Below are 12,410 nucleotides of genomic sequence, written 5' to 3' on the forward strand. Positions count from 1 at the left end.
TATTGATCCATCGGTTGCTCATCGCTCATCCAAGTGTCTAAAAAAACACAGAAAAAAGAGTTTCTGAATCCCACCCGTAGAGAAATTGATTGGCAGCATCCCAAGCTAGAAGTGTACTCATGTACAAGAACCGCACATTAGAAAATGATGACACAGAAAAAGTTTTCGCAACTCCAATTCGTACAGGCAATCTGCTTCAAAGCATGCAACAATTGATGCACAAGTAGAATTGGCTGATCAGGATAAAACTGGTTTGATTTGAATGGATATTAGTTTGATAAGCAAACACAAAACTCTCATATCCAAAAGCTGAATGACCGACACAAGCTTGCATGTTCTAGTGGCTCATGGCAATCAGGGAGAAAAAACAAAATGTTACATACAATACATTATGCTCAACTCCAGTCGCAAATATCATTACCTTGACTTCTAATTGCATCTGTACAAAATGTTAGCCAGCAACTATTCTGCTTCTAAGATCCCACCGCAGGCACTCCTTTTGCTTTTGCCACTGCTTGAGCCGCCGCAGCTGCTACTGCAGCTGCAGCTGCAGAAGGGGGCGAAGTCGACACAGCTGGACTGGCCTGTGGAGAATTGAGAATATGTTGCTGCTGCTGTTAGTGATTGTTAACCTGGAATAATAACTTGTTGATTTGGGCTCCACTGAGGGTTTCGTGCTCTATAAGTGCATTTGCAAGGGCATGGTGCTCATTGCTGTGAGTTGTTAGAATGGTTTTCGCGTTGTTATATGCCCTCTCCAAGAAGTCCTTCACCTCCTTCTCAATAAGCAGTCTTGTCTCCATGCTCATGCTCTTCCCATTGTCATCATAATTGTGTGAAACAAGACCCACCTGCTTGCTCATCCCATACTTTGTAACCATGGATCTGGCCAGGGAGGTCGCTTGCTGGAGATCTGATGAAGCACCGGAAGTCACCTCATTTTCCCCAAATATAAGTTCTTCAGCCACTCGACCTCCCATGCAGACATCCAACCTTGCAAGCATTTGCTTCCGTGAAACACTAGTCTCATCTTTCTCAGGTAATTGCGCAACCATACCAAGAGACATTCCTCTAGGAACAACGGTAGCCTTGTGGACTGGGAGGGCTCCTTCAGTGTGGATGGCAACAAGGGCGTGCCCACCTTCATGGTATGCAGTCAGCCGCCTGCTTTCATCTGAGATCACTGCTGATTTGCGTTCACTTCCCATCATGATTTTGTCCTTTGCGTACTCGAGATCAGCCATAGTCACCGCGTTCGCCCCATCCATAGCTGCCTTAAGGGCAGCAACATTCACCAGGTTAGCAAGGTCTGCACCTGAGAACCCTGGTGTTCCCCTGGCAATGATCATCAAATCCACATCATCCGACTTCAGGACCTGCAGCAAAATAATATTAGAATAGTTGAAAGGACCAACACTCATCACTCATAGCACTCCCCATTCATACTAATGCACTATGAGTGTGGCCGTGGTGCCAACAAAACTCGACGACATAGAAGGAGCATGAGAAAGACAAGCATATTTCAAATTAGACGGTTGGACATAATAAAAGGAACGCTATCTACATACCTTTGACATGTGGGATTCTAAAATCTGCCTGCGACCCTCAACATCTGGATTAGGAACAACAATATGTCGATCAAAACGTCCAGGTCTGACAAGAGCTTTGTCCAGTGACTCATGGAAATTGGTTGCAGCAATGACAATAATCCCCTCATTCTGCTTAAAACCATCCAGTTCAACAAGCAACTGATTCAGGGTCATCTTCATGTATTGTTGATCCTTTGGATTGCGGCTCCCACCTATGGCATCAATCTCATCAATGAAGATTATACAGGGGGATTGTTTCTTTGCTGCAGCAAAGAGGTCCCGAACTCTTCTAGCTCCCACACCCACAAACATCTCCTCAAACTCACTACCACTGCATGAAAAGAAAGGAACACCAGCTTCTCCGGCAATAGCCCTTGCTAGCATAGTCTTCCCTGTGCCAGGTGGGCCAACAAGCAAGACACCTTTTGGGAGCTTGCCGCCAAGACGGGTGAAACACTGGAACACAAAGAAGACTTAAAATTCAGCATACCTAAAGATTCTTTTCACATATAATGTAGCTTGTATTAAAGTAAATTCAGTCGCTTGCTTCACATTAGAGGAGTAAAAAATAGAAAATAAAAATAAGCTGAGATATGTGATGGAAAGCATTTAAAAAAAAAGGGAGTTAATGACTTCAGTAAAGACTATATAAATTGATGACTATAAAACCTCAAAAAGACCTGACAAGTAGAAGCAAGCATTCTAGAGGCTGCAATTGCAGACTGTTAAACAAAGGGTGGACTAATTGGTCAATCCAATCAGACCAGTTAATTCATTCATTAGGTATATGCAATGGGCAAAAGGAATCATTTACAAGATTCTTTAACTGACAGTGGAGAACACCAGCTTCATCTGAAAAATGAAATATGCCTGTCAATCAAGACAAAGGTATGATAAAAAAAGATAGTTTCACACGCTAGATCTAGAAGCCAAATTCATGACATGCATCAACTTAAAAACCACACAAGAACATCAAAGCAAGTCCATTACCACCAGAATTGGATAGAGAATAAAAGTATAGTATTCAAGAAACTTGACAATGAGATATTGAGGCAGAAAGACAACAAGTATATATAATGATAATTTTAATAAGTCCTCCTTTACCTTAGGATCACGAAGGTAGTGAACAATTTCCTCAAGTTCAGCTTTAGCCTCATCAACACCCTTCACATCACTGAATTTCGTTCCAGAATCCATGATCGGTTGAACATCTTCATGTAAACCAAGGCCTATGTAGTGTGTAGCATTAACACCAGAAAGAAATATTTCAATGACTAGAAAATAAATCAATCAGACCATTTTATTAGAAAGATACTACTGATATCTTAAAAAACCACAAACCTTTACTGATCCCTCTATCCTCAATGAGTGCTCCAACGCCCGAAATCAGAAGAAAAGTAAGTGCTATAGTGCGGAAGGTACGCCATAACTGCTCCTTGAAATGACCAGTTTCTGCTGTTACCATGTGAACAGGAGCACTTGCAGTGCCAAGAATTCCATCCTTCGTCATTTTGTCCACATTCTTCAATGCAGTAAAAGTGTGCATGCTCTCCTCGCTTAATGAACTAGCAATGCCTAGACATTTATTTTTTAGTATAGATTACCCAGGTCTCATAAGAGAAACATAATATCAGTAATACATACTGAAACAACAGAAACAAGTGACTGTTAATAAGACTTCACAAGGAAGAGTTCTCACAATGGAGTCTACACTGCAATGACATCAGGCCGCTTACTAGAATGCATAAAGGTTAAAATTTGGAAGCACAAGTGCTAGTTAAAAGTATTATGGATGCATTCTCCAAGCTAAACGGGAGATGAGTTTAGCTAGCACTACATTCAGTTTATATTCAGTATTTACAACTCTAGATACTGCATGGACTTTAAAGGCCATAAATTTAGATCAGAGAACTCATGTTCCACTAAGATGCAAACTAGGGAGTCACGGAACTCATATTAAGCAAATTGGACCTAAAGAAAAGACCAGACATGCTTCTCTGGTGCAAAAACAAGAAGTCACTGAACTCGTAAGAATGAACTCAATAAATTCGAAAATCAAAACATCACCAGCTTGTAATGAATATATACATATTATAATAGAGCACATACTACATGTATGTCTGATCAAGCCAAAATACGACAACAGTATGTTTTTATTACCTATTTACCTCTTTGCAATGTCTTGAGCAATGAACTTCTCTCCAGCCTATCAACTTTGACAAGGGCCTTCACATATTCAGCCAGTGCTGAAGGGTTAGAATGTAATGAAGGCTCATTTTCAAATATCCGTATAACTCTTTCTGGATCACTTCTGTAAAGTTGTTTAAGCAAAGTAACTTCATTTGATCCATCCATATCTCGTGCACTGAGAGGAAAACCACCAACATAGTTTGATTGATATCGTTGATGGAAGTTTCTAAGTCTGTTTCCTGCAAACAGCAAGCACATACAATATAAATACGATTAACTGAATTAAGAGACTACTTTGTTGCCGAACCTGTTAGCAATGATGAAATACTGGAAAAAAGTCAAATGATGACTATTTGGCTTTAATCAAGTAACAAGTGCAACCCAACTTGTTCAAAAGAAGGACATAAGGTAACTAACAACTTAACAAGTCTACAATCTTAGCAGAGAAGCTAGTGGATCCTCTTCTTCATTTTCTTGAAAACAAAATATTCTGTCAATAGAAGTGCCAACTTGTTAATCTTGAAAAATCCATCCCTAGTGAAACAACTAGATGAAGACCGTGTAGAAAACTAAATTTCCAAAAATTCTACATTACCTCCACCATTAGTGTTGAATGTATCAAGATGGGAGTGACTCCATGACCCATAAAAATATGGCCGCTCCAATTGATTTTTTGCCGCCTATCACAAAAAAAAAAAAACTGACGTCATAGTACAAGGATATTAAAATTGTGATGACAGTTCCACAGAAATAGATAAAGATAAGAAGTTAAACGGTTAATAACTTAATATATTTGTTCACAGTTTGCCATATTAAAGCTCACAAACAAAATGTGCTAATAATCGCTACACTTTACAGTTATAGTCATAAACAATTCTTATGCCTTTTTCCAATTCTTCCAATTCCAATAAGTTCAAGCTTCAAACTATCAGGGGGTTCGAAACTATTAATAGACAAGTCACTCCAAGGACAGATGAGTCCAGAGTATTTTACTGAGCATGAAATAAGAGACCACTAAGCTATCATTATTCCATGTCAACTACCCCATTGTTCTTTCCAACCAGGTAATCCTTAATTTAGTTATAGATCACCTTTCTGAGCATGAAAGGTGATGGGGACGAGCTTTAACCATCAAACTAAGAGATTTCCAGATTAAAACCTCCCTGAGTTGCCATAAACCTAATACCTAATCAAATGGTCTAAAGGGTAGCATCCACCACATTTACATATGTATTAGAAAGCAATCAAACAACAGGAGTGTGATAGATATCGCAAAGGTCCTTCGGATTAAAGCAGCAAAAAGGGCCAAAATTGAGAAACTAAACTATACTCCCGATATAACCCTAACAATTACTTGATCAATCAACAAAACTAAAACTTCTCCTCGATACCAAGATTTTAAAATCAAATTCAAAATTCCTGATCAACTCAATACTGAATTCATCTCTGAAAAAGAACCCAAAAAAAATAAACAGAAAAAGATTTGGGAAGAGTTGTACGTTCGCGAGGATTCTCCTCCAAGCCATCACCGCTCCAGAAATATTCACCTCTCTAAGAAATCAAAGCATGCCCATCGTATCCCACAGGATTTCTATCAATAAATAATAATAATAACATTTCCTCGTTTTATTTATCTGGTGGTCGTGGAGTCCGGGCAAGAAAGAGTTTGGTATCAAACAGGGTTGAAGAAATCTGATACTGACACGCCTTCTAGCAACCCATTTTCACATATCAAATCTAATTAGAAATAAAATAAAAAATTTATAACGAAAGTTTAAGAAATTTTTAATAATTTAGGGAGAGGACTCATAAAAAAAATATTTTGATAGATGCCCTAAACCCTTTAATTAAAATTAGAATAAAAAATATATATATAATTATAATTAAATATAAAAAATAATCTTCATCCCCACTTCACCCATTCTCCCTATCCCCATCCACTACTACCACTCCCTCACCAACTCCCCCCTCCCCCTTTGCCCCTCGCCAGTCTTTACCATCGCCAACCGCCCCTTTACCAACATTGCAATCCTTTACACCAACATATAGGCAAGGATCCATCCACTACCACCACTCCCCCACTCCCCCCTTCACCTTCGTCGCCAGCCTCCACTACCACCACTTACCATCGCCAGCCGCCCCTTTACCAACATCGCATGACAATCCTTTACCAACATATAGGCAAGTATCCATCCACTACCACCACTCCCCCCTTCACCAATTACCGTCGCTAGCCTCCACTACCACCACTCCCCTCCCCCTTACCATCGCGAGCCGCCCCTTTACCAACATTGCCTGGCAATCCTTTACCAACATATAGGCAAGGATCTATCCACTACCACCACTCCCCCTTCACCTTCGTCGTCACCAATTGCCACTTTACCGTCGCCAGCCTCTACTACCACCACTCCCCCTTCACCTTCGCTAGCCGCCCCGCCCCAGCCGCCCCCCTTTTACAATCGCCAACCGCCCCCCCTTTACAATCGCCAGCCGCCCCTTTACCAACGTGGCAACCTTTACGAAGATCAAAAGTAGTATCAAAGGTAGTTGGTCCGTTACCATTTCATTTTGTCCCAGAGGTATCTATACTCTTTTACCAACATGGCAACCTTTACGAACATCAAAGGTAGTTGGTCCGTCATTTTATCCTAGAGGTATCTATACTTTAGGGGTGTTATAGTAATTAATCCAAAATATAAATAACTCTAAATAAAATCCAACAAAACAACAAATAAAAATTCATTTAGTTTCAAATGAAAATTAAAAGGCTAGGAAATGAAAATTAAAAGGCAGGAAAATAATGAGTATTAGTATTACAGGTAAATCAAAGCAATGTTAGCTAGTAGCCTTGTCTAGTTTTTAATCCAGACCTAACTGATATATATTATTACAATTAAATTTAACTTATTATAAAAAATAATTATCTTCCTCCCCATCACCGTTATAAACCGATATATATTATTATAAAATTTAACTTATTATAAAAAATAATTATCTTGGGGTGAAGATTTTAGCAGATTAACCCAAAATATAATTAACTTTAAATATTATAAGAAAACAATACTTTGAGTATCAATTCACAAAACAATAAATAAAAATTATAAGAAAACAATACTTTGAGTATCAATTCTTTTATATGTTTATACTTGGTAAACGATATATATGTGGTACTTAAGTGCGGATATATATTATTTGGGACCTAAGTGCCGATATATATTATTCGGGACCTAAATGCCGATATATATTATTATAATTAATAAACCGAGTAGTTTGATGGAGGAGAGAGATTATTTGAGTAATTTACTATTTGATCGTTAACTAGTTATTCATTAGTCATTCGTCACCCAAACAAATTTAGGAGTATAGTAATGTTAGAGTAATTAACCCAAAATATAACTAACTCTAAATAAAATCCAACAAAACAACAAATAAAAATTCATTTAGATTCAAATGAAAATTAAAAAGCTAAGAAAACAATACATAACTTTGAGTATTACTTTCTATGTTTATACTTGGTAAAGCAATGTTAGCTATTAGCCTTCCTTGTCAAGAACAGCATCATCTGCATTTGGATTCAACATTCTCTGTTCTTGGGCATGAAACAATGCGAGCTCATCATCTGCATTTGGATTCAGCATTCTGTTCTTGGGCATGATACAATGCGAGCTCTCGTTTGAGATCAGAAAGCTCATGGTAGAGATCTCTTAACTGGAGTTCGAGCTTGCAGATAATGGCGTAGCAACCGCCGACAGGATCACGAGCACGTATGTTCGATTCCATCGTAATAGAGTTCATTGCAGCGTCTCGATCCTCAGGTCTAACGCCGCGGATGATCCTAAGGATATTGCTCACGCCGAAGTGACGGTAGGCGTTGACGAAGCGATCCGGCTGGTCAGCAGGGAAGTAACGGGCCAAGGGACAGTCGGCTTTGCACTTCCGGCGCTGGTGCTTGCAGGCGGCGCAGGCGTGAGCCCAGGTAGGGGATGACTGTCCCGAGGAAGAGGGAGTGGTCATAGATTTTTGTAAACTTATAGAGAGAGAGAGTAAAAATATATATCTTACCATTACGAGTTTGTTGGACTAGTTAGATTTTGTTTTTTCGCTTTTTGAGTCAAACTTCAAATTCTTTTTGTGTGATCATTTTGGCATGATTTAGGCCGTCGGATGATGATCGAACGGTTGCAATAACTCGTGCTGGCATTGGCCGTTTTCATTTTCAGGTAGGAGAGGGGTATACGTCGAACATTTCCGTTAGGTGATAGTGCGCGTCATCAATTCTGATCTATGAAAGGATATACGATGTCGTACCTGAAATTATGTTATTGTGAATAAAAGTCTTACTCACAAATAATTTACAATCAATCTATAAAAATAATAATATATCATATCATATCATATCATGTGCATTGATTATGATAGTTATTAGCCAGAGATAAGAAATCGAGGATTGATAAGATGCCAACATTAGTAGAGTGTTTGTAAAGTTTTGTAAGCATAGCAATGCTCTTTTGTTGTCGATAAACGAAGGATGATAATTATTTCTAGAAAAGTTATTTGCCAATATCTGTAGTTTATTTATTTAAATCAAAGATAAACTATCACATAATGTATAATAATCGCCTGGAGAATTGGTCATCACAGTTGATACAAGGTAAAAATTCATCAAAGACACCTTGCATTTTGCCTCTATTTTCATGTCAGCTGCTCTAAATACCTCCAAAACTCTCTAAATTAACTTTAACCTAACAACAATTTACAAGATAAAAAATCAGTTTTGCAAATAAAAAAGTAAAGTATCTAAAATAATGATCTTAAATTTTGGTTTCCTTTTTAATTTTTTACTCAACTTTAAAAAACATACTCAAGGATATTAAGATCATTAAATATCTATAACAAATTTAATTCAAGAGAATAGTTTTGAGATATTAAATGCAAAATACAGACATTGAATAATAAATATCTCATATGACCAGATATAAATGATAATAAGGGCAAAATATAGTGTGTTTTTCCATAGATTTCCCAAAAATGAAACCTTTGCAAAGATAATAAGGGCACCAACATAAGAGAATTCCAAAGGCTAAAGAAAGATGTCAAAGTAAACATCCATTGTAAAGATATAGTACCACGTCTGATTACAGGAAACTGAAGCAAAGAGAAGGCATCTAGCCATCTGAACTCTACGCAAATCAATTCAACAAAACAACCTATACCTTCCATGCAATTCATTCCAGATTGAAAGAAAAAACAATTGGACGGCAAGCAAAATAAACAAAAGTACTGCATGCTACCTCCGATTAGATAAATTGAACGGAACAAGCATGTTAACAATTTGATACAATAGGAGAAAAAAAGGAATAAAAGAAAACAATCAACAAATCTTGAGTGATTGGCACAGATTAGGAGCAAACTAGAAAACAGAAAACTTCAAGATAAGGAGGAAGAGGATAGGCCACCTACAGAAGTATACATGTTAGAACAAGCATGTTAGCCATCTTCAAGGAGCTTCTTCCCCTCCTGTTAGGGCTGAGCAGAGCCAATCTGAAACTGAGGCTTGGATCTCAGATTCCACATGCAAACACAGAGGAGTGACAGCTATCTGTAAATTTTCAGAAAGGGAAAGAACAAGTTAGTTGCATAAAAATATCTATCTACATCTAGATCATCTAGAGAGAGAGAGAGAGAGAGAGCTCACAAAGCCATTTTCAAGAGCTCTAAAGTCAAGATCCTCATCTACATCTTCCTGCTCCTTTTCAAGAAACTGTAATTCAGTAATTCAGGAAGAAGCATTACACACACTTTTAGTAAGTTAAAAACTTCAGTATATCTTGATATATATATTCCCAAAAGGAGGCTAACAAAGAGAAGATGAGTACTACCATTTTCTTTCAAAGTAAGCTTAAATAGGAAGATAGTCTACTAAGTTGCCAACATAAATGTATTCAGAAGATAGCCAGTTCAACTTAATGTAATCATGGGCAAAACAAAACCTGGAGGTAAGTAACAATCTCATCATGAAAATACTCCTGACAGTCAAAGTTGTTAATATAGTAATTCCACGCGGTATGCATATGTACAAATTCTAGAATGCACTGTAGTACCTCTAGACGGAAGAACTTTTTCACTATTTCTCGAGTCTCTGGTTTTCCAGCTGCTGCGACTGATTCTATCTCCACATTCTTCCTTTGAGCATTTATACGTCGTGCTGCTCCCTGAAGAAAATTGAAACCTTGGTACTTATGTTAGGTCAACAATGAAAAACCTCACATATGACAAAAGGGCATGCAGCCCGTAGAATACAATTAGGTACTAACTGCTGCAGAGGCATCCCGTCCTAGCTGTGCAAGCTGAACACCTAGACTTTGATGCATAGACATGAACTGCCCAGCAGAAGGATGCCTGTTTGCTGAGACTGCTTGCCAGCTAGGAGAAAATCTGAAGAGACTCTGCCTGGTCAACTTGAAGCCCTGCCAAAATGGATAATAAGAATAAGAGATTGGAAGAACCTAAACATCTACATATAATATGTAGCGTGAAAATAAAAAAAACTCACAAGAGTCCCTAAAGGATATCACAATGTATCACAGTGTTCTTAAATTAATTGACTAAGATTCTGTAAGATGTTTGACTTGGTTGTTAAATGCATGAGTGCACTGAAGCTATCAAAGCAATTCCACTATGCTGTCTGCAAGTCGAGTTCATGGGAGCAGGCCCAGGATGTCAGCAACACAGCATAGTGCCTTAACTCTACCCCAATTCAATGATTTTCTTGATCAACAACATGGTTCTTCTATCTCCATCAAAGCAGATGTTTAAAGGACAAAACAATTTAAAAAAAAAAATTGAAAGTAACTAACGAACAATATCAAAGCATGTGCTCCTACAAACTGAACCATAGGCTAAAGTTAAATGCCTCGAGATTCATTGCATACCTTGTTTGTGGAAGGAGAGCTCGGAATTCCTATGTTCAGCAAGCAACGTTTTGGGAATACTGCATTTTCAATATCCCTGATAGCTGCGTGTATCAATGGTATACAAACTTCAACAGCATGAATCAAATCACTTTCTTTACCTTCATCCTTCTTCCTAGTAAAATTTACCAAATCCACTGAGCATAGGTAAGAGAACTTAAACAAGGTTAAAAAAAGTTTACACCATTTACCAATCCAAAGAGATTGCTAATGATGGTATCCCAGACATTAAAGCCTCCCTAGCACCAGCAACAGAACTGGAGTAGAAGCTGCATTTCATTGCAGATGCGAGATATATTACTTCTAAAAGATAATTTTAAGAACCCCAACAAGATATAATGCTGTCTGATAAATGTATCATGTGATGGCATGAATGGAAGAAGACAACTTGCGCCAGATATTAGTATCTCAGAGAGCAATAGTACATACTTCTGATGACCACAGACTGATCCCTTGTTAATTCCACTTATGACCTGAAATCAGATTAAGAAATTAGAGAATTACAGAAAGTAAAAAGTAAATTCACTATAAAATCCAAAGTAAATTTGAGCGAAGAACATACCAAAGCTGGCTTAGTCCAAGAAAACAGTGCTCCAGATAATGCCAAAGAAACGCAATCAGCAGTAGTACCTTCACGAGAATATGTCTAATAAACATCAAATTAAAGCTAGCTACAACGACAAATTTCATTCTAAATAGCAAGCTCAAATTATATATTACTAGGAAATGTATGAGATAAATAAGCGCTTATATAAAAGATACTGAAATAGATTTTACCAGAAATCTGGAAAGCTTTAGCGCCATTGATTTCTACAGAGGTCGCAACCACTGTCTCGAGGGTAACCGAGTGAGAAGATAAAGACTTGTCCCTTTAATTGTTCATAAAAAAATGATTTGAGATATAAACCAAAACAAGCAGAGAAAAAGGAAATCCAATGACCCAGAGAAAATGTCGCATAAAAAGGTTAAATTTAGACTTAAGAACTCACGATTCGGGAGCGCAGACGTAGACATTGCACTGCCCACCTCGAACGAGAGCATCGACAAGATGAACGAGCCCAGGAGAGTCGATCCCCTCGGCGTTCGTGACCAGAACCACCGGCTTCTTCTCCGATCCATCGGCGGCGGAGGAATCCGACACCTCGGCCTCGGCGGAGCAAGAGGGGATTTGAGTCGCAACTTCCACTTGCTTTGGATCCCCGGGGTCTTCCACGTCGCCGATTCCGCCGCCTCTTCTCCCCATGAGAACATTTTGTAGATTGGCGACGAGAGATGGGGGCAAATGGTTGGTCTTGATCGACTCCGAGCCCGTCGTCATCAGAGCTCTTCTAAGAACCAACTCCAAGGACAAAATCTAGAGAGAGAAAGCTAAGGAATATAGAGAGCGAGAGTTAAGAGGTTTTCCCGAGTCAGAAGGAAGGAGAGAGAGAGAGAGAGGGGAAACAGCAAGGTATAAAGGGCGAGGCTTTTCGTGCCCTTTTTTTTTCTTTCTTTAATTCCATATCCATATTGTTTTAATTCTTACACAAAGTTGGATATTCATATTAAATGAATTATTAAATATAAAACCATATTTGTGACTATAAAATTTGAACGAGTTTTCAACAGAGATTAAAAATATAGTGGAACTGGAAGTCTAGATTCACACTAACTTCCGTAG

The 12,410-nt window shown here is 38.3% G+C and overlaps 3 protein-coding genes across 5 annotated transcripts; all 3 read right to left on the reverse strand.

The window, feature by feature from the left end:
- Positions 1-234: 234 nt before the first annotated feature.
- On the reverse strand, positions 235-5,479 carry LOC140798178 (ATP-dependent zinc metalloprotease FTSH 5, mitochondrial-like). Its single transcript, XM_073151942.1, has 7 exons — positions 5,279-5,479; positions 4,375-4,459; positions 3,758-4,018; positions 2,931-3,164; positions 2,694-2,818; positions 1,569-2,045; positions 235-1,376 (listed from the first exon to the last, which is right to left on the reverse strand). Exons 1-7 carry the CDS (start codon positions 5,303-5,305, stop codon positions 618-620), a joined length of 1,968 nt encoding a protein of 655 aa, XP_073008043.1. The 5' UTR covers positions 5,306-5,479; the 3' UTR covers positions 235-617.
- A 1,915-nt stretch (positions 5,480-7,394) lies between these two features.
- Positions 7,395-7,793, reverse strand: LOC140797208 (LOB domain-containing protein 22-like). Its single transcript, XM_073150486.1, has one exon. It carries the CDS (start codon positions 7,791-7,793, stop codon positions 7,395-7,397), a length of 399 nt encoding a protein of 132 aa, XP_073006587.1.
- Positions 7,794-7,841: 48 nt separating this feature from the next.
- LOC140798015 (uncharacterized) lies at positions 7,842-12,408 on the reverse strand. Of its 3 annotated transcripts, XM_073151734.1 has the most exons (11): positions 11,740-12,408; positions 11,528-11,619; positions 11,313-11,380; positions 11,180-11,223; positions 10,942-11,019; positions 10,712-10,865; positions 10,094-10,246; positions 9,881-9,991; positions 9,475-9,540; positions 9,240-9,378; positions 7,842-8,087 (listed from the first exon to the last, which is right to left on the reverse strand). In XM_073151734.1, the coding sequence occupies exons 1-10, from the start codon at positions 12,066-12,068 to the stop codon at positions 9,277-9,279; spliced, it is 1,197 nt and encodes a 398-aa protein (XP_073007835.1). In that variant the 5' UTR covers positions 12,069-12,408; the 3' UTR covers positions 7,842-8,087; positions 9,240-9,276. The 3 variants fall into 3 exon arrangements, with proteins under 3 accessions (XP_073007835.1, XP_073007834.1, XP_073007836.1); XM_073151733.1 differs by lacking the exon at positions 7,842-8,087 and having other exon boundaries at positions 9,048-9,378; XM_073151735.1 differs by lacking the exons at positions 7,842-8,087; positions 9,240-9,378; positions 9,475-9,540 and adding an exon at positions 9,616-9,769.
- Positions 12,409-12,410: the final 2 nt, after the last annotated feature.

This window comes from Typha latifolia, chromosome 11 (genome assembly GCF_019914945.1).
Source record: "Typha latifolia isolate L0001 chromosome 11, TyphaL0001v2, whole genome shotgun sequence".
NCBI lineage: Eukaryota > Viridiplantae > Streptophyta > Magnoliopsida > Poales > Typhaceae > Typha > Typha latifolia.